At 53.8% G+C, this 20,422-nt stretch overlaps 10 protein-coding genes across 10 annotated transcripts; 5 read left to right on the forward strand and 5 right to left on the reverse strand.

Moving 5' to 3' along the window:
* Positions 1-55: 55 nt before the first annotated feature.
* Positions 56-2,620, forward strand: N7474_005726 (uncharacterized protein; the record flags this gene model as incomplete). Its single annotated transcript, XM_057197141.1, has 3 exons — positions 56-74; positions 179-1,743; positions 1,796-2,620. The coding sequence occupies 3 exons, from the start codon at positions 56-58 to the stop codon at positions 2,618-2,620; spliced, it is 2,409 nt and encodes an 802-aa protein (XP_057054537.1).
* A 788-nt stretch (positions 2,621-3,408) lies between these two features.
* Positions 3,409-4,637, reverse strand: N7474_005727 (putative oxidative stress response protein Oxr1; the record flags this gene model as incomplete). Its single annotated transcript, XM_057197142.1, has 2 exons — positions 3,409-3,553; positions 3,616-4,637. 2 exons carry the CDS (start codon positions 4,635-4,637, stop codon positions 3,409-3,411), a joined length of 1,167 nt encoding a protein of 388 aa, XP_057054538.1.
* Positions 4,638-5,601: 964 nt separating this feature from the next.
* Positions 5,602-7,286, reverse strand: N7474_005728 (putative endosome-associated ubiquitin isopeptidase (AmsH); the record flags this gene model as incomplete). Its single annotated transcript, XM_057197143.1, has 2 exons — positions 5,602-7,086; positions 7,149-7,286. 2 exons carry the CDS (start codon positions 7,284-7,286, stop codon positions 5,602-5,604), a joined length of 1,623 nt encoding a protein of 540 aa, XP_057054539.1.
* Positions 7,287-7,525: 239 nt separating this feature from the next.
* On the forward strand, positions 7,526-9,429 carry N7474_005729 (uncharacterized protein; the record flags this gene model as incomplete). The annotated part of the gene is made up of 2 exons (XM_057197144.1): positions 7,526-7,655; positions 7,712-9,429. 2 exons carry the CDS (start codon positions 7,526-7,528, stop codon positions 9,427-9,429), a joined length of 1,848 nt encoding a protein of 615 aa, XP_057054540.1.
* Positions 9,430-10,442: 1,013 nt separating this feature from the next.
* N7474_005730 (protein kinase domain-containing protein) lies at positions 10,443-11,666 on the forward strand (the record flags this gene model as incomplete). The annotated part of the gene is made up of 1 exon (XM_057197145.1): positions 10,443-11,666. The coding sequence occupies one exon, from the start codon at positions 10,443-10,445 to the stop codon at positions 11,664-11,666; it is 1,224 nt and encodes a 407-aa protein (XP_057054541.1).
* A 236-nt stretch (positions 11,667-11,902) lies between these two features.
* N7474_005731 (SRPBCC domain-containing protein) lies at positions 11,903-12,547 on the reverse strand (the record flags this gene model as incomplete). The annotated part of the gene is made up of 1 exon (XM_057197146.1): positions 11,903-12,547. The coding sequence occupies one exon, from the start codon at positions 12,545-12,547 to the stop codon at positions 11,903-11,905; it is 645 nt and encodes a 214-aa protein (XP_057054542.1).
* A 443-nt stretch (positions 12,548-12,990) lies between these two features.
* Positions 12,991-14,343, forward strand: pgxC (putative extracellular exo-polygalacturonase; the record flags this gene model as incomplete). The annotated part of the gene is made up of 1 exon (XM_057197147.1): positions 12,991-14,343. The coding sequence occupies one exon, from the start codon at positions 12,991-12,993 to the stop codon at positions 14,341-14,343; it is 1,353 nt and encodes a 450-aa protein (XP_057054543.1).
* Positions 14,344-14,589: 246 nt separating this feature from the next.
* N7474_005733 (uncharacterized protein) lies at positions 14,590-15,870 on the forward strand (the record flags this gene model as incomplete). The annotated part of the gene is made up of 1 exon (XM_057197148.1): positions 14,590-15,870. One exon carries the CDS (start codon positions 14,590-14,592, stop codon positions 15,868-15,870), a length of 1,281 nt encoding a protein of 426 aa, XP_057054544.1.
* A 459-nt stretch (positions 15,871-16,329) lies between these two features.
* N7474_005734 (uncharacterized protein) lies at positions 16,330-17,942 on the reverse strand (the record flags this gene model as incomplete). The annotated part of the gene is made up of 5 exons (XM_057197149.1): positions 16,330-16,940; positions 17,005-17,072; positions 17,137-17,519; positions 17,580-17,647; positions 17,711-17,942. The coding sequence occupies 5 exons, from the start codon at positions 17,940-17,942 to the stop codon at positions 16,330-16,332; spliced, it is 1,362 nt and encodes a 453-aa protein (XP_057054545.1).
* A 1,162-nt stretch (positions 17,943-19,104) lies between these two features.
* Positions 19,105-20,418, reverse strand: N7474_005735 (uncharacterized protein; the record flags this gene model as incomplete). The annotated part of the gene is made up of 1 exon (XM_057197150.1): positions 19,105-20,418. One exon carries the CDS (start codon positions 20,416-20,418, stop codon positions 19,105-19,107), a length of 1,314 nt encoding a protein of 437 aa, XP_057054546.1.
* Positions 20,419-20,422: the final 4 nt, after the last annotated feature.

The raw sequence follows: 20,422 nt of genomic DNA on the forward strand, positions 1-20,422 counted from the left end.
TATACCTCTCTGCTCCCACACCTCTGTTGCCCAGCAGCAACTACCCCTCGCCACCATGTTTATGCTCCGCAATGGTAAGTAACGCGCTGTTGATTGCCCCGCCAAACCCAAGCCCCTCCATACCAACCCCTACCTGTGTTGTCACTAGCCAGGAACTAACATGCTCCCTCTCTCCCAGTGAGCAAATTCATATTTGGTGATACTTCCAAAGAGTCGATCATCGAAATCCCGCAAGGGCAGCTCTACCTTGTCCGACCGTTGTCGCCCAAGGGTTACTCCGAGCTCATCTTCAAGGACGCCGCGGCTACAATCCGTCGCACCGGTCAGGAGTTCCAATACCAGCTGGTTATCCAGCGAGCCTATGAGGAAGGTGAGGAGGAACTCGCCGATGACGAGGACGAGGAGGGCGGTGCCGATAGCTTAGACAAGGACGAGAAGATTTTCTTGCTCGACCAAACCTTGCATTTTCGCTCGGAGGTTCGTGACGGCTCGGTGAAGGTTCTGGCGTGGGATGATTTGAGCGGTGACGTGGGTGACCTCTTCGAGTTTATTTGCGACGCTTCGGTCCCTTCAGACAAAGTCGCTACTTTTGAGCTGGCCGCACTCCAGTGCCAGTACGAGCGCAAATTCCGCCGCAGCGCCCAGAAGGCCACGGAAGAGGAGCTACAGGAGTTTCAATTCGGTGAGGAGCAGCCGATCCCGTCTGCGAGCCCGGTTTCGTCCCCGACCACAAAGTCTCACGCGCATCCTTTAACATCTGCCGATTCGGCGGCGGCAATGGCACGCGATGTGAAGTATGCTCAGTCCAAGGGCCAGATCAAGACACCCGCGGCCGATGAGGAGCCAACGGCTGCTCCGGCCGCTGCATCTCAGCCTGAAGTCAAGGAAATTCTCAGCAAGGAGAAAGCTGAGCTACATCTCTATGATTTCTCAACAGGAACTTTTGTGATGCAGGATCCCGAAATCACGGCAACTGTGTCCGAGATTGGTACCTGGCAGTACTGGATGCAGATCAGCGGCAAGGACAAGGAGTGGTTAGGTCAAGCAGTCGTCGCAGACATCAACCCCGTCTTTAATTTTGAATACCTCTCGTTCATCTTCAACCACTATGGAGAAGATGGCTCAGCCTATTCGTGGCTGCTACGATTCAGGGACCAGAACTCTGAGGAACGGTTCCAGGAGGGCCTGATGCAGGCGCTCTGGGAGCAACTCAATGAGATGAAGTGGAACAAGGTCAAGGAGAAGGATCAAGAATACGTGTTGGATGCCTTCCAGGACCTCACGATGGAAGATGCGGATGACCAGCCAGAAGATGAGGAAGAGGAGGCCGAGGAGGAAGACGAAACCGATCAGGATGACGGTCAGCGCAGCGAGCACTACGACTCCGATGAAGAAGAGGAAGATGTCATCACCCGTGATGCAGATGGGAATGTCAACTCTCAGCTGGCAGTGGGCTACAAGCACGACCGGTCCTTTGTCGTTCGAGGATCGAAGATCGGCGTCTTCAAGCATACACCCAACAACAACCTCGAGTTCTCTACGAACATCTCAAAGGTCCAAACTCCCAAAGGCAAACTCTTTAGCCCCAAGAAGGTCATGCTGCATGCGGAGGATAGCAATATGGTTCTACAGAACGAGGACGATCCGAATTCGCTGTACCGGATGGATCTCGAATACGGCAAGATTGTGGACGAGTGGAAGGTCCATGATGATATTCCCGTGGAGACTTTCGCGCCAGAAAACGTGGGTTGTCTTTCCATTTTCAAAAAGATATATTGACTAACTATCTTCACAGAAATTCTCCCAAATGACATCTGCTCAGCCTTTTGTGGGTGCATCCAAGAATGCCCTCTATCGGGTCGACCCTCGTGTGTCTGGTAACAAGCTCGTCGATGCCGACCTTAAGCAATACGTCAGCAAGAACGACTTCTCGGCCCTGGCCACCACCGAGAAGGGCTACCTTGCCGTCGCGTCGAACAAGGGTGACATCCGCATGTTCGATCGACTAGGCATCAACGCAAAGACACACATTCCTGCCCTGGGTGAGCCGATTATTGGCCTTGATGTCTCCGCTGATGGACGCTGGGTGCTGGCCACATGCCGCACCTATCTCCTCCTCATTGACTCGCTGCAAAAGGACGGGAAAAATGAAGGCAAGCTCGGATTCGAGAAGTCATTTGCCAAAGACGCAAAGCCCCAACCCCGTCGCCTGGGCTTGCAGCCCGCACACGTCGCACAGTTCCAGCATGAGACTAAGCAGCCCCTCAGCTTTACCCCTGCCCGCTTCAACACCGGTGTCGAGAGCGAAGAAACCTCCATCATCACCGCCACGGGCCCCTTCATCATCACCTGGAGTATGAAGAAGGTCTTGGCGGGCCGCAAGGATCCCTACACTATCAAACGCTACGAGGAGAACGTCATGGCCGACAACTTCCGCTTCGGCTCAGACAAGAACGTCATTGTTGCTCTTCCCAACGAGGTCAACATGGTCGCCAAGCGCAGCTTCCAGAAACCCACGCGCGAGAGCATCGCGGGACCTGTGACGCCCAGTCGGCGCAGCACCGGCGGTCGATGGGGCAGCCGTCTCGGCAGGAATGACATTGTCAACTCCCCGTATTAATCTTCTCCGTCGTTGAACTATTTCTTTATTTCTCTTTGGATTTTGTACCATTATTCCCATACCCCCTGATGTTTTCTTTTTAATTCCTTTCTGTAACTATTTCGGATCCCCCTGGTTTTTCTGTTACATCTTTTCCCCGTTAATTCGTTGCGCGCTTTAGGCGAGGAATTAATGCAGGCGACGATGAGATAGTCGCTTAGATAGCTTAGCTAGTGTGCAGCGCAGATCAAGGTCGATCAACTAATCAATCAATCATCCATTCATCTATGTATCTGACGTAGCTTGCCTTTAGATATAGTCGCTATGCGGGAGTGCCACCTCAAACATCAACAACATTTGATTATAGGTATTGTTATTATTGACTTCCTATTCTAAGTAAGTGGTTGTCATATTCATCCACTGGGCATCCCTATTCTCCTGATATATATCACCATCGCCTCCATGAGGAACGAACGCTAAACCAACCAAAATCGAACGCAGACAAAAGGCAGGACAGCGATAGAGAAGATCCAGCATCGCACCACTGCCCGGGTATTCGAAGGAAATGCAGCCAACCCGAGTTTTCTTTCCCTTTTCCTCCCCTCCGTAGATGAAGATTCAGGTTCACCATATAAGCCCGATGCATAGACACATCCAATTATTTTGGTCTTCCTCGCCTTTTTCTTTCCTTGTCACGTGTGTTCTTTTTCTTTTCCTTTCCTTTCGCGTCATCCCCCTTATATGCGCTGTTCACCTTCTCTCTCCTCACATATGTATACATCTGCGCCAGCGGTATATACGCAATGCATTCACGAGCCAACATACCACACTTCGACGCCGAGGATATCGAACTTGTCGCCTTCATCGGAGAGCGGCTCGTTGCCGAAAGTTTGGGAATGGGAGCTGACGCCCTTTTCCAGGCTGGAGTCCACCCATAGCCCGTAGCGACCATCCCTGATAATTAAACCCAGTGAGCAAATAAAACGAATAATCATGGGTTAAAATTGGTTACTTACCCTCCACCCAGACTCAAAAACCCGGTCTCGCAAAACATCATGTAGTCGTTCACGCCACTGTATGGGAAGGCCTTGAAGCGGATCCGTTCTGGGGTGCTGGCGCCGCTGCTGCGTGAGGGAGCGGTGATAGACGACGGAGACGGCGGGGCGAGAGCACCACCACTCGCCGCCGCAAGGTTGGTCTTGATATTCATATTGAGGTTGTGAGCAGGCGAGTCCGAGCGGGCGGGAGACTTCGATTTGGGGTCGTTGCGCAAGGTGCTCCATCTTCCGGCGTTGGTAGTATCCGCCGAGGGCGGAGGCGGAAGACCAAAGCGCTCGAAATCCTCCTCCGACTGGGGCCCGTCGCCCGTGAAAGATAGAGGCATGGTCGAGGGCGGCGGGAGCACGCTCGCCCGCCAGAGGAAGCACTCGCCCGTGCCGAAGAACTGCGAGTCCGGGTGCGGCGCGTCGGTCATGTAGGCGCCGAAGACTGCGCCGGCGGGGGAAGCGTCGCGGACGACGAGCACGTAGCCCGCCCGCGGGCTGCGGTGCGAGAATCGCTCGCAGTTCTCGTACAGAGTTGCCAGGGATGCGCCGTCGCGGTCGAGGCTGTACGCGAGGCGCCAGGTGTCGACGAGCTGGAGGCGCGCGGGGACGAGCAGGCGGATTTCCTCAGCGAGGGCGCGGGTGAGCAGCTGTTGCTGGAGCAGGTCGGAGCCTGTGGGCAAGGTGAGGGTGAGTGGTGTGAGTGGCGGGGGCTGGAAGGGTGAGGCTGTTCGGCGTGGAGTGAAGACTTCCGAGGACGAGGAGGCCGTCGACCACGGTGAGGAGGAGGGCATGGCGGCTATGGTTGGGTCTGTCAGACGGCGGTAGAGACCTGAGACGACGTGCGAGACGGGATACGAGAAGTAGGATGCGGCGGAGTTGTAGGAGGTGGAGGACTTATTGTTTGGTCTTTGGGGCGTGCGGGATCTGGAGCGTGGGGTGGAGATGGGAGGGGTGTCGGAGGAGGTTATATCTCCCTGTGATGAAGACGACATGCGGACAGGAAAAGGTCAATTGAAGAGTTCAAGTAGTAAACGGAGGAATACAGAGTGTAGAAGAAGAGGCCAGCGGAAGTTAGCTGGTTCGCCGATACGCTTATCATCTGGGGAGTCAGCATCGCCGGGTGCAACCCTAACCTACGACGCACTTTCTTCACAACAAACCCATACAAGCCAGGATTATTATTATTGAGGCAATGGTAGTGTTGTTGTTGTTGCACAAGGAGTGGCCAGCATGATACTTTCCTGGCTCACAATGTTATCTTGACTTGGTATCTTGACTTGATATCTTGACATCGAATCTATACTATAAACCCGCATGCGCGCACCAAGTCCACCACTAGACAAGTGCAATGGCGTGGTTCTCCAGGGCTTCGGACCAAAGGGTTGATATTTAAATTCACTTAGATCTAAATCATGTGTATTTTGCACGGAAGACTTGTCCGATTTCTGATTTGCCATCTAACAACGCAATCATGAGGCCCGTGGCAACATACAAGATGGTATAAATGAAGCCCAATACATACGCCTCCAGAATCGCAACAACATACCACCACAAACCCAACAAACAGAGTATCTACGGCAATCAACCACGTCCTCCCGGAACACTCGCTCCAATCCAGGCAACCTCGCCAACCAGGACTTCGACGAAGACGCCCAGAGCAAGGGCGGTTCGCAGTGGCGAAGAGCCGATCGGCGGGCCACACAGAGAACGACGACAATACCTGGCGGCCGAAAGGGGCGACGCTCACCTACACCTTCGCGAAAGGCACGGGCTAGTTCAGGGTCTGGGGCTTTGCGGCGGTCACACTCCGCTAAACGGTCCCGTTCGCGTGCGCAGCCGGAGTAAGAGATCAGAGAGATTCCGGGGAATTTGATAAATGGTCAATCCAAGCAGACTGCATTGGAATTACACGAGGTCCTTGGATACCCGAATTGATATCGTAGAACATTAGAGTAATCAACGTTGTGAGGCAGGACGCAGGTCCACAGTCTCGAATTCAAGTCCGTTCGCTTCGAAAACATGGCCGGGTCTCAGCGCACCGGTATAGATGTTCTCCTGGGCATGCGGGTGGAAAAGACCAGTTTGGGTGCAGTTCAGCACTGTCTTCAGGCCCGGTGGATCAGTGAGCCGGAACACGCCCCAGCTCGGGTCCTTACTCGGCGCACATACGATGGCGATACTCTCCGGTAGCATCACCTGGTAGCCGCAGTGGGTATGGAGATCACGCGAGCTCATGAAGCATGTCTGTGACGGGTGTGTGTGGATCCAGCCGAGCACCATCAGGTCCTCCGAGTCGCAGTAATCAAAGATGGCGGATTCGTTTACCGTTTCACAGGTGTCAGGGGTGGAGGTTTGCTCCGGGATCAGGAGCCTTGAGATAAACAAAGCGTTGGAGACCAATGTTCCACAGAGAATGGCACATGTCTCTAGATTGCGGCGGGTGTTTGAAGAGGCCACAGACAAGAAGCGGGAGCGAAGGTTGGCCGGCAAAAAGACAGAACGGAGAGGAGTGCCGTTCTCAAGATACGCGGAGGGTTTGAAAGTATAGCTGGAAGGATCGAGATCGGGTCGTGCTGAGGTAGTGGCGTCAGGAGGTTGTACTTTCTGGGGGACAAGCGGAACTGGTGAAACCTTGGACGGAGGCAGGGGCGGGCTTGGTTCCAGTGACCCGTCCACAATGGAAGCTCGGCTGGGTTCAACGATCTGCTCTTTGGGAGGCAGAATTGGTGGCGGCTGGCGCTCTGCATTCTTGTCATAGATGGCAATGCGGCCTCCCGAAATCGGCTCGAGCGGTTTCTGCCGTGGCACCGTGGGATACTTGTACGCCGCCGGGGACGAGGCCGCGCGGGCAGCAGACGAATCTTGGACATGGGGGGGTTGATCAGTTGACGTGTGATCGATATTGTTCCTCAGGTGCTGGATCCGCCGGCTCAACTCGCGATCCGATGACGGACTGTCCGTTTTCAAGTCCTCTTCCCAATCACCCCAGACCCCTGCGACACGTTTGTTGTCCCCTACATCGCCCGGTGGCTCCTTTGAGCGTCGAATTGTGGCTCGGCGGTGGATCTCGGACTGCGCCAGGCGAACAGCTAGGTCTCTGTTTTTTCCAGCTTCCAGAGGCTCGACCACGCCAGCCAGCGCGGGATCGGGCACCCTATCTCGCTGTACCGCAATGGGTTGTTGTGCTGCAGACTGTTTTCGAGCCTGACGATCCTTGTTTAACTGAGAGTAGCGTTCGTATCGCTTGTTGATCCGGGGCTTGAGGACCTCTAGCTTGGCAAGGTTTTTTTGTACCTCCTTCTCGGCCTCCACAAGGGCTTTGCGTGTCTTGTCATCTTTGGCATCAGGGTGGCTGGAGAGGTTGACCAGGACCAGCTGGGCGTGTCGAAAAAGCAGCAGATAGACTTGTTCGTCGCGTCCCTCGCGCTCGTAGATGTCGGCCTAGATGTTTCGGACGAGTCAGCGGATGGGCAACGCATGAGAGATGGAGCGGAAATACTGACCTCTCGAACGAGCGTGGTCGCCGTCCTCAGCCAGTACCGCAGCGGAATAGATGAGTTGTACTCGTAGTCCTGGGCAATTTTGGTGATGGACTCGACGCTCTGAGGCGGGGCAGCGCCACGGCCGGATGGGTGCGTCATGGCCAACAAGAAAATGCGATCACCGCGGTGCGAAGCCCAGCAGCAGACGTAGAGGAATGAGCCGCATCGAGGCGGCCAGGAGAGGGTTGGGCCAGTCAGAGAGTGGAGGGAAGATCAAGTCAAGTGGGTGCCTGGCGGATGCTGTTGTTGTTCGCGATAACTAATCAAATAAAAAGTTCCTCTCCAACTCTTGCTGTGGACAACTCCCAAGCTAAGTTAAGCTCAATGGCCGCACGGCAATGACCCCCCCAGTCTCGAATCTGAGGCCCATCGCACGCTTCCCAATAACCCAGACCCTATACGATCATGTCTGGTCGAAGAAGGGACGCATCGTACCGAGGGCGCAGCTGGTGAGTGACGGGCTGTGCGGTAAGTCTTTACTTGTATCTTGATTCGCAACCGGAACGCTGAATGTGCATCGGCAGATGATATCCTCCATCGCTTGTCTCCCTTTCTCCGCAGGGACGCTCCGCTCGACATTTTGGACCTATGGCCCGGCTGCGGGTTGTGGTCATCCAAAGTCAACGACCTCCTTCGGCCTCGCCGACATGTCCTGATCGAGCCAACTCTCCAATATTTCGGACCCATGCTGCGGCCTCTTGCCAACAGCAAGCCATGCTACGAACTTCTGTCTATGAATATTTATAAACAGAACAATTGGGATGATATCATGACGAAATACCTGCCGGAGCAAGGGCCACCGAGCAGGAATAATACCGATTCATTACCAAAGAACGATGCCCTGCTCGTTCTGGCCAGCCCGACGCTTCCAGTTTCCAAAAGGGACCATTATACCCCGTCTCGTTGGTGGTCCCACCTGATGGAGAGCTGTATGCAACAAACTGGACTGCATAGGTACGGCAGCGTGCGCGTGTTGGCCTCCCTGCCGGTTTCAGAAATGCAGGCAGTCCTACCACGGGCCGTTCACCATCGCAAGCGCGCGTCTATTTTGACAGATACTGTTGCTTTACACACGTTTGAGGTCGCAAGCCCTTATGACTCCGATACTGAGTTGTTGTGTAACATCAAGGGGTGGGACGTGCTCACTCGAGGCGCGAAACGGGTGGCTGAGCGGACCGCAGCACAGGGGATAACTACTCCCGCCGGTCGAGAACCTGTTGCCATTCCAATGGCGCCCGAGAGCCCCGAGGCTGGCAAAAATCCTCTGCCTCATATTCCCCGATTATTCGTCGATTCCCACAAACAGATCATGAAGGACATTGCAAGAGGCCGTCAGGCGGAGAAGAAGGATACGCCCGACAAACAAAAACACAAGCGAATTGCGAGCACGGCTATCAGTCGGTTAAAACATGAAAATTCACAGGCACATGCGCGCGAGGTCATTGCGAAAATGGCCTTGGAGCTCGACGAATTGAGTCGTACGTTGTCGCGCGCCGCGGCAAATCCTAACCAGAGTCAGGAGCAGTTGAAGGTGCTTGACGACCAAATCGCAACTCTCCAGTCTGCCTTGAGTGAGAAGACGGATCGGGCTCTGGTTAAGTTTCGGAATCCCGCCCTCCAGCGCATCGATGACGACCGTGCGGCAGAGCAATCCAACAATTTCGATGATTCCATCCTGCTCTGGGATCGGCGGCCATTTGAGCCTCTACGTATCGATCCAGAAGAGGAGTATCCTCGTGAGAAGTCCCGATGTCTCGTTTACTTTGAAGCCGACCCGAACCCACCCATCATCCAACACCTCCACTCCTTCCCACCTGAGGAACAGCATGACCTGCTCCGGATCTATGAATCATTTACACTCGCCGCCAACAACCGCGGCGCCATGCCGTTGTCCGACTTCTTGCCGTTAATATTCATCAATCGGCCCGTCAATGACATTGTCAAGGCTATTCCGAGCCTTGCTGAGTACGCTACCAAGCGGCTCAAGCCCGGAGCAGGCCCTATTGCTTTGGAAGATCCCAATTCAGCAGACCCGAATACCCTCTACCAAGAGAATTTGGATTATGACCTGAGCACTTGCCGGCTGCGGTCTCTCCCAGTTCGCGTCCTCTGGGACATCATAGTAGAGTACAAGCGAACGGCGACGAATGTATCGACGGTGCAACTGAGCCGGATGTTGGGCGGGACGTTGACGGCGTTCCGCGCTGGAGGGGATTTTGTACCGGCTCATAAATTGCACTAACCAGACATTTGTATACTTTGTATATTATGATTAGATGGAACTGTATACTACCCCAATGATGTGCAACAGAAAGCATACCCACGAGGGATCCACTAACTATCGAAGGCATTTTTAAGTTGCGTCAGCGGCGCCTATAGCTGCCCGCTTCAAAACTCAGGGACGAGCACGAGGCTGAAGCATTGGACGGTTAATATACCCCGAGCTACATAGACCGACGAATAATCGTCAATCCGACTGGCAGCCGTTACTAGTCGTTCCCTACATAATTCGCGGCCTAATTGCGGCTCAGCCTCCACACCGATGAATTATTTTAAAATCAGTTCGCCGGCAAGGGAAATTTAAATCCCAAATCTAAACACGGACCCCAAAGCGATCGGCGCGAACGCCAGGGCAAGAAAAATGTGATCGCCCATTTTCCGGTTGCAAACCCACCATGCCACCGTCGCATTGGGGCTTGCGGTGGTCCCTCCCGCCGGTTTTCTGTCAGGGCTCTAGTTAGTAGTGTACCAAATGATCATTTATTCTCCTGTTTGCTACGGTCGAGACCCGGCTGATCCCGTTAGCCCGCTTTTTTCTTTTTCATTTTCGCTACTCATCTTTAATTAGCCCTCATTTGCCATTCCCCCGGCGGCACCCTGTTACGGCCAGCCGTTCCCCTCGGCTCTGCTTTCTTTCTTTTTCCCCTTGAGTTCATTCACGGTGACACTTCTGAGTCATTTCACCCGGCCGGGGCTAATTGGCCTTGTTTTGTTCTTTGGTTACTATTCGTCGCCACCGCGTCACCACCCATTGCCGAAACCGTGGGATTATGAGGATTGCTGGAATCGCGCAGTATTGCACTTGCGGCCGGTGGCGTTGCTGATATCAGTGATATCTCACTGGCGTCGGCCCCTGGTCCTCGTCTCTTGCGGTGCTTTTTTTTCCCCAGTGCAGATCAGTTCCTCTCATAGATCGAGTCACTACCATCTCCATCACCACGAATTCGGAAACAAACCGCTCGCTGCGCAAGCAACATGACGCCGGCACACTCGCCAGTGCAGCTAGCGGTCCAAACCAGTCAGGATGGTAAAGCACTTCCATTGCCGGATCCAACACCGCCGAGTCTCACGCCTCCGGTGACTCCGACTGTCAAAGACCGCAGCACAGCAGAACAATCAATCGCCAGTCCTATCGAGGCTCCAGCTGAAGCAAAGGTAGCACATCCAGCCAGACCGACAGTCTGGTCTCCGCTGCGTTTCCCGGACGAAGTGGAAATCAGCCGCGATGTCCAAGACCGTCCCATTGAGTTCGGCCGCGGAGCTTGGAGCATCGTGTACAAAGCGCAATCAAAGCCCTGCGCCACCTCGAGTCTTGCACCCTGCACTCCGCCCAGCTCACCCACAGCTGTGGGGCGGGTACTGGCCGTGAAAGCACCGCATCGACGCGACGCCCACCCCGTGCTTCAAGCCGAAGCCCTAACTCTGACGCGCCTCAACCTCACCACGGGCTTCGAGCGCCACGTCGTCCCCTTCCACGGCTATCTCGCCGAATCCGAGGCGCTTGTCATGTCAGCCGTTCCGCTCGCGCTGTCGACCTACATTGAAGACACGGCCGATCTGGCGCGGAAGAAGCAAACCACCGCGACGATGTTCAATCCCATCCAAGGACCCGGCGCGTGGCAAGATCTAGCCCGCAAATTGATTAGTGGATTGGAATGGCTCCATGACACGGCGGGCATTGTGCACGGCGATGTTAAGCCGCACAATATCCTCCTGCGCCCTAGCGCCTCGGACATTGACTTTGAAGATGAAGATATCTTCCCATATGACCCGTTGTTCGCGGACTTTTCGTCCGCGTTGGATCTCCCTACGGACGCTGCGCCCTCACCGAACGATACAACCTCTCGCACAGCAATGTCTGCATTCACGCCGCCGTTCACTGCCCCGGAACTGCTATCTCTCGCGTCCCTGACTTCTGGGGACGTTGCCCCGACGCCGGCCTCGGATGTTTTCTCTCTGGCCGCCACGCTGCTGGCCGCTGCAACGGGCGATCTGCTCCTATACCCCGGGTCGAGTAACCTGCAGCGTCTCGCGATGGCGCGCGAGGGTCAGCAGATTATCGAGTTTGCGCGCTCGGGCACGAACGGTTGCCGTGTTCCGCGGAAGGGAGTTGTCGAGCGTATCATCCAGCCTGCCGTGTGCAAAGATCCGACGCAGCGCATTGCGCCGCCGGAGTGGTTGGTTCTCGCTTCGACTTGATGCCGTTCTCTTTGCATTCTTTTTTCGTCCCATATATCACCTGTTTCTTGCATTTTCCCCTGCATATATCCCGGATTTCTCTCGGATACATACCATTCCTGCCGTTCCATTTCTATTTTTGTCGAGATACCCTGTTTAGAAGGTGTTAGTGGAGAGCATATGTGATATAATAAATACAACGCAATAATTACTAGATCATCCAGGCATCTGTGTAGCATCACCATATTATCGGCCTGCTAAGTCTCCGAATCCAACCCCTCCACATAATTCTTCAGATCCTGAACCCAAAGTTCGAAATTCCGACGTAGCTGCTCGCCATACATCCACTTGACCACATAAACAAGCCACCCAACCTGGCACGTCCAGTTCCTAACCTCCGTCCCGCGCAGCACATTCTCTCCCTCTGTGATCTCTACGTCCTTAATCTCATGCACTCGCTCCGCCTTCAACAATGACGGACCCATCGTGCCCGGTACGTCAAAGTCCGACGCCCAGCAAAAATGGCCCGTAGTTCCCTTGGCCGCGTCCGGAGGGACGTACTCCGTGATGACGTGGTGGGCGTCTGTTACTGCTTGGGGTTGGGAGGAGGTCGGATCCATGCAGACATGGAGGGTTAGCCTGGTTCCGAGTTGGAGGACCGGTGAGAGTGTGGAGGTATCATTGTGCTCATTGTCGGAGGGAGTGTCGGGCTGCGAGCGGATCGTAACGCGCGGGACGAACGAGTTCCATGATGGCCAGGTTGAGGTGTCGGTTAGGGCCGTCCAGACTTTGGATGAGGGCGCCGCAATGAAGATCGAGGTGCCAATCTGAAGCGTTGCGCTGGATGCGAGAATGTTAGGAGTATCACGGTCAGCGTTGTTTGGGTCTGTGACGGTTGTCATATTGCTTGTTTGTTGTTGAAGCTGGGGAGGTGGAGTGACAACAGCCCCGTAGATGATAAGACGGCCCCCATCGCAGCGTCGGCCGGTTCCGCCATTCTTCCGATTGCCCCTGGTCTATACTTGGCAAATCTAGGCATTGAGGTACTACGGCAGTTGATTGAGGTATATTCCAGTGTATACATCCCCGGCCCAGACCTGGGGTTATTCTAAGCATCGACGATCGCTGGGGGTATTTCCACCAATGACACCGGTTGGCACATCCGCCGAAATATAAGTCCATCCACACAAGGGGCGAGTCTCCGCGCTGTGGGGGAGGTTTCTCCTTGATCGGCGAGGCCAATTGCTCTACCGGGGACAAGCGCGCACTGCTGGACTCTGCTCTGCCGCAAATATAAAGAACAGGAGTAAGTACCGGGGAGAGACCAGTCTGCTGCGAATTCAAAATGCTGATCTCGAAAACAGCTGCTTTGGCGCTTTTCTCTTCGCTGGCTCTGGGAGCTCCGAACCCGATCCGCTCCCCAGACCGATCTCGTCGTTGCGTCATACCGTCTTCCAATGGCTCGGCAGACGATTCTCCTGCCGTGGCACGGACATTTGCTCGATGCGCGTCTGACTCGGTCATTGTCTTCAAGGAAGGTGTGGACTATAACATCTTCCAGCCGGTCCGCGCAGTCAACCTGAGCAATGTCGAGATTCAGGTATACGGCAATCTGCACCTTCCACAGAGCATCACTGCCATCCAGCGCATTGTGAATGACACTTCTGGCCCCTTGTACTCTGATGGTCTGTACTGGTTTGAATTCGCCGGCCCACGCATCGACTACATTGGCTCTGCAAATGTCAACGGCGGTTGGATCAACTCTTACGGACAGGCATGGTGGGATGCCAACCCGATTAATGGCACCGGAACAGCTGCCCGTCCGCATCTGATGAGCTTCGAGACTACTCATGGGTCGCTCAAGTACTTCAAGTCCCGCAAGCCGATTGCATGGAACGTGCAGCTATTGGGAGATGATATCACCGTGAGCCATGCATTTATCGATGCCGAGTCGACGGGGTCCTTTCCTTTCAACACAGATGGATTCGATGTTACCGCGACCAATGTCCGGATCTCGGACAGCGTCATCTACAACGGCGACGATGCCATCGCCGTGCAGTCGGGTTCTCACAACGTGGTCTTTGAGAGGAACACTATCGGATATCAAAGCCACGGCATGAGCATTGGCTCGCTGGGCGAAGACCAAACCGAGCCTGCAAATGTCACGAATATCCGATTTGAAGATAACACTGTGATCAACGCCGTCTATGCCGCACGCTTCAAGTCCTGGATAGGTGGACAGGGTTTGGCGAAGAACATCACCTGGAAGAATATCCGCGTATACAATGTCACCTTCCCCATCTTCGTGACCCAGACATACACCAACCAGGGCTCGTCGCAGACCCAGCTCGGTGGCGGCTCTACATCGGGACGGCCGAACAACTCATCTGTCATGATGGAGGACTTTACCTGGTCGGGCTTTACGGGCACAGTCAACACCTGGCGACCAGGTGATGGCTCGTGCGTGTCGGATCCTTGTTGGTATGATGAGGGACTGCCCAACTTGAAACACACTGAGGCCGTCATCATCGAATGCAACACTGAGACATCGTGCCGAAACTTTGCCGTCGACAACATCCAGGTTATTCCTCAGAATATGGCTGAGCCCACGGTGATTTGTATGAACGCCACGGCCGAGCTTAACCCGGACCTGGGATTCAACTGCCACAATGGCACGTATCTGCCTCAGGCCAGTTAGGGCTAGGTTGCTCTTCCCCTTTTGCACTCCCATGAGAACAGGGAAGTTGCAACCCTGAATGTACATACCTAGAACAGATCACTTTGCTTACTTTCTCTTCTTCCTCTCCTTTCTCCCCACCATCTGCTTTCATCTCAACCCCAGGTGGTGTTCCTTCGTTTTTGAAAGCTCACACTCATTCCGCTCATATTCCCACCCGTTTGCTCCGTATCTGATCTTTATTTTTCTCGACTTTCACTCGACACAATGCAGACGTACTATACTGCCCCGCTCCGCTACTATCCTCGCCCTCGCTTCTGTCTCCTCCGTCCGGGAGGTGTGATGGCGCCTCTCATACCGATGGACGAGCTGCCCTCCTGGCTTCAGGTCGGCCTGAGTCCGGACATGTGCATGGGTCTACAGCCGGCGTCTTTGACTTTCATCCCGCGAGAGGGTGAATACGAGGTGGTCTGTTCCCACTGTTCCAGCAGCGTCGACTCCATGCACCAGAGTTTCTCGGAACGCGTCTCAGATGTCCAGTCGCCGCCCTCGGCCCAGTCGCCTCCTTCTGCTGTGGATAGTAACAAATCTTGTCCTGCCGCCTTCTGGGGCTCGCCAGGGTACCCTCCGATGGAAGTCCTGAAGAATGCCGGAGCGCTGCCTGTGCTTGGACAGCCGCCTTTTCAAGCTACGCTCCAAAAGCCCATGATTGGCATGTGTTTTGTTCCCTTACAAGATCCTCGGTGGTCTCTCCAGGGTGGTGGTTTTCCACCCGGTGATTTCCAACCCGGCGCCTTCCATCCTGATGCCGCTCAGTCCAGTGGGCAGGTCAGTGGAATTCAGTCCGCAGACCTCGCCTCTGGTGGCCTTGCTTCTGGGATTATTTCAGCCCCGGCCGTGTATGCGGAGGCGGGAAGTGTCGTCTCATCCAATTTGTCACACGAGGTAGTGCAGTTGGGTGTGGTTCCTCAACTGCCTGGTCTTGATCCGGGCAGCACGACAGCAGCAGTTCCCAGCCTACCTATCTCCACCATGGCATCTTCAGCGATCGCCAACAGGGTTCCCACACCTGGCCCAAATGGTAGCCGATCTGTCACAACACATAATGGATCACTCAAGTCCCCGAACGAAAGCATCGCGTCCACGAGGTCGCTCACAGCAGCCGTCGAGCGACTCAAAGAAGTGATTGGAGCCAAGAAGATTTCTCGCAACGCCAGCTTGTGTCATGCTACCAAGAGCGGAACATGTCAACTGTCTGTTCATTCCAACCTGAAAGAATCCGGTACCTCAGTGGCTGGAGCAGATGGAACAGGTGTACATCGCTCTACTCGTGTACGCCGGCGCGGTCGCCGCCGTCGCCGTGACAAAGACAAGCCAAAGCCTGCCATGGCTCCAGTTGAAGACAAGGATCAAATGGAACAGCCGAATTCGGCTACCAAGCGGCGAGACCGACGCGAGCGGTTGCGGCAAAAGAATGCAAACTACAGCAGTCGGTACTGGCACATGATGATGATTCCCAACTGGCGTTCTGCTGTTCCTCAGAGTTGATTGATGAGTGTTTTTATGTGTTCTGTATGCTGTTGGCTTTATTGTTACCAAATTTGTCGTTCTTCTGGTTATTGAGTATTTTACTTGGGTTATGCGAAGTAGATAGTTCGGACACGCGCTCTTTGACATTGGTTTCGGCGTTTGACCAGAATGTGCTTCGTTATTTGGTTTATTTGGCTTGGGTTGTGGGAAGTAGATAGTACGTTCACTTTTGGACACAGTCTTCGGAGTTGACCAGACTGTGCCTCACTCTGTTTTGCAGGGACTATCAAGCTGTTTTTGTAAGTATTGACTTTCCCTTCAATTAGACTAGTCTTGACTCCTTATGAACTGCTCCATTCGAGAAATGATGAAGGGCACCTTAAACTGCAATACAGGATCTATTTCAAGCCGTTGTTAATGCTATATATATACTATGTTCTCGATGATGCACCACTAATATGTACACATACACCATGTTCAAATCGGAGCATTCATCCGCTCCTTATAATCAGGAAACTCGAAGTCTCCCAAATCCCACTCAATGGTAGAATTCCAACTCTTCGGCTCTCCCTCAGTAGAGACCCCCATCTCCAGATCCCGATCCTGTTTCTCATTAGCCCCCAAAAAAGGGCTCGGTCTAGGACTGTTACTACTACCACCAGCGCCCATGGTAGCAGCAAAAGGATCAGGAGCCGTATCAGACTCAAGTCTCAATTCGCGCACGACACGGATCCCGGTCTCGCCATCGCATGTCGTGGGGTCTTCGTTGTCAGTCCTCACTTTACTAATGCTGGCGGAATATCCGCCTGGCGCGGGCTGGAAATGCTCGTTGAAGAAAACGCCGCCGTCGAGACCGATTCCGACCCCGAAGCCGCGTTCGTAAATCGATGATCTGCGGGATCCCGGCATTGAGTGTTTAACGTTTGAGGTGTGGGTGGGTTTGGAGCCTGGAGAGGAGTGTAGTGGTTGCGGGCGGAAGCAGAAGGAGAAGCTCCGCGAGAGTAGTGGGTATAGTGGTGGGAGACAGGCGCAGATTATGGAGATGTTGGCTTCAAGAGATGACCAGATGGCCGCGTAGGCGTTTTTCTCTATTCCTTGGTGGTTAGTAAGGATTCTTGTGTTGGTTGTTCTCTGTCGATTGTAGGTACTTACTGGTATAATCATTGTGATGGGTCATTTGTTCCAGTTCATATAACCGAACAGAGCTGGTCGCAACGACACTGTCAAGTAAATATCAGCACTTACTCACTAAAAAGAGCGAACCCCAGAAACAGTGAGACTTACAAAACTCCAAGACCAAACACAAGCATGATACCCGCCTTCTGCCGTGTTGGCAACTGCAGCTTCGAGATAAGCGGCATGGGCAAGACCAAGATGACCAGATCCGTCAAAATCTGGATACCTGCATTGGTGAACCAGACAATGTCCTCACTAAGACAGTGCTCTCTGCGGACTTTGCGAGACAGACTCCAAAAGTCATGGACGGGGATGCAGAAAACAAATGCGCTGGTGACCATCCACAGACCTGCTGCGATAAGGCATCCGGCGAATATTTTGACGAGCAGGAGGAACGTGCGGTTTCGGAAGATGCGGGTGAAGAAGACCAGGGCGGACAGTTTGCAGAAAATAAGGGCGGCGTTGTAGAAGGGGATGGAGAGCCAGAGGAACTGATTGAAAGTCAATATGCTATATTCTCGTAAGATTGGATAGGGTGGTGATAGTCTTACATGCATCATATCTACTTTCTGCCCATCCGAGAGATCATCCATAGGACGACCCATTCCGAAGTGTCTCTCTGGATAACATGGTTAGCATCGTATTTATAACCATTCTAAGCGAATTCAAGGACGCAACATACCAATCATGATGAAGGCATAGAATACAAGACTAAAGATCTGAAATGATATTCCAATGTCAGTTCCGGTCTTCAGGATATGTGTGTGTCGTCCTACCATTGCAACCAGGATGAGCATATCATCCCACCCGGGGGATTTCACGAGCCGAAAGCGCGTCCATAGCCGGAACGCAACCACAAAAGCTGCCAGACATGTAAAGGTCGTGGTGGCAGGCAAGGTATGTGCCGAGGTCATAGTCACCGGTAGCCAGACCTCGGATGAGATCAAGGGACACGGAATTCAAGACAAAGGCACATGGTAGTAATCCATTTGCGAGAATGAGAGGGAATAGTGCTTCCCAAGGGCAGAAACAATGTTTGTGAAACCAGCAGAGGTTAAGAGATTTAAATTGGTCGCTGTACAGTTGGGGGAAGTGAATGAAGTATATAGAGCGCCAAGATGAAGAGATTCAAGCGAAAGAGGCGAATGGGCCGCACCGTGTTTATTTAAGGAGATATTCTCCAGGCCCGTCCAATACGTCAAACCCTTGCAGTAGAACGCCTCTCACCTCGCAGTGGAGTTCCGTCCACAGGCGGTAGTTCCCTACGAAATCTCGTTATCACAGGCTGTGGTTGGTACAACCGTATTTGCAAGATCGCCGCATTGGGTAAGTCGGGGGGACCACATTGACGTCAAGGACTTTGAGGTAGATCGGCTCACGATGCTTCCCCGGGACTTATGATTGGGTCAAAATAAAGTTGTGCTTCGCGACAATCTTCCGAATCGCGCCCCGAGACATGGTTCATCCGCTAGACGTGGGGGTTGTCATCGACGACTGGCAGACCTGCCGGTGGCCTTACCCTGGCTCGATCTCGGAGAATATTCCGCCTTCTTGATTCGTTTCTTAATGAGCACGAACCCGATTTGGCCTACTTAGGCTGATGTTCTTCCTTCGCCGTCCGGCAGTTCTGTTTAGGGCAACAGACGGCGCCCGGCCCGAAGGTCGTCCGCTCGGTCTAGCTCGGCCGGTCAATATTTTCTCCCTTACAGGTCAATGGGACTGTATGGGCCTGGGACCTGGCCGCGATCCTGCACGAAGATATCCTCCCCGGACGTTCACACAGGTTTTCTCCCCGCTATTGCCCGATCGAGACGCGGGATCTGTTCCCGTGAACTAGAACGATCGACGATCTTCCCAGTGCCTAGACGGGCCTTTGCAGCCCTTAAAATGCCACCTACCCAGGGATTTTGAAAGATGAGAGAGCCCTCTTGAGTAGTTTTCGGCAAAGTACTTATGCCCAATCCCGATAACAGCCGGCTACGCATTCCTCCAATCGCAGGCAATTGCACATCTAAAACTCAACTGTATATAGTTCAAAACAACAATATGTACACGCTCCAACAATGCCCTATCAGATCAAATTTTCGCTCTGAGCACAAGTCCCGTCCTACAAAACCTCGCAACCGTAATCCACATCGTCCCAACCATCATAGTCGCCGCCGCAAAGAGCTGCGCATAAAAGAAACCCCCATGATCCTTAGCCAGCAAAGCGCCCGCAATCGGATTCCCCGTCAGAACCGCAAAACTCAGAACCGTCATGACCATCCCCAACTTAACACCGATCTTCTTCATGTCATCCGTGATAGAAGCGAGGGTTGCTGGGAACAGGGACTGCGTACCCGCCGAGAAAATGCCGTAGAATACCACGAACACATACAGTCCACTGGAATCCGACACGGCGATCCAGCAGAAGAGCATGACGCTTGACATCAGCGTTGAGAGGATGAGGAGATTCAAGGGTCCTGTGCGGCGGTCTGCGATGAAGTTGGGTATCGTGCGTGCCAAGATACCAACCCCGTTTAGGATAAGGAGGAGATCTATAGCTTCCTTCTCGTTGAGGCCTATTACCTGACGCCCGAAACTGGCGACATAGAAGAAGGCTATGTATAGGCCCCAGTAGTTGAGGTACATGCCGACGCTGAAAAACACGTATGCTTTCTCGCCGAAGGCGGCCCATTCGATGATGGGCCCGCTTCGGCGGGGAGGCACGCGCTGTCGGAAGAGGAAGAATGATGGGATCAGCATGCTTAGGGTTAAGAAGCCGAGCACGCGCATTGTCCACGCGTATCCGATGGTGGGAAGGAGTCTCTGGACGACAGCAGGGAAGATCAAGCCGCCCGTTGCAGAGCCAGCTGCTGCAAGTCCGACGCCGAGAGAGCGGCGCGTTGTGAAATACGTCGGCAACAGGGAGAGTGAGGGGGAGAACATTAGGCCGAAGCCTAGACCCATGCAGACACCCTGGCTCAGAAGGAGCTGCCAGTATGTTTTCGAGATGGAAGCCATGAAGATGCCTAAGATGTTGAGAATGGCGCCAGCGCCCCAAGTCAACTTAAAGAAGCCGGCGTCGACCGCTCGTCCTGAAAACGTGCCGATGAAGAAGAGTAGGAATACTTGGATGCTTCCGATCCAGGAGATGTTCGATGCGGTCTCGTTCAGGAACTCTTCGTAATATGTTTGGAACATCCCGAACACGGTGATGTAGCCCCATGTATTGCAGACCGTGAAGTGGCCACCCACGATCTGGCACCATGCTCGAAATCCGCCGTCAGGGGGTGGGCCAATTTCGCCCTCGGGAATTTGGGCTCGAGCTTTCGAGAGAAGAATGCGTATAGCGCCCTTGGGCTTCTCGTCCACGACTGGCGGAGAATCTGGGGTCTTGGCCGTTTCCATGTTT

The sequence above is a fragment of the Penicillium riverlandense genome (assembly GCF_028828495.1).
Source record: "Penicillium riverlandense strain IBT 135883 chromosome Unknown utg000003l_segment0_segment0, whole genome shotgun sequence".
NCBI lineage: Eukaryota > Fungi > Ascomycota > Eurotiomycetes > Eurotiales > Aspergillaceae > Penicillium > Penicillium riverlandense.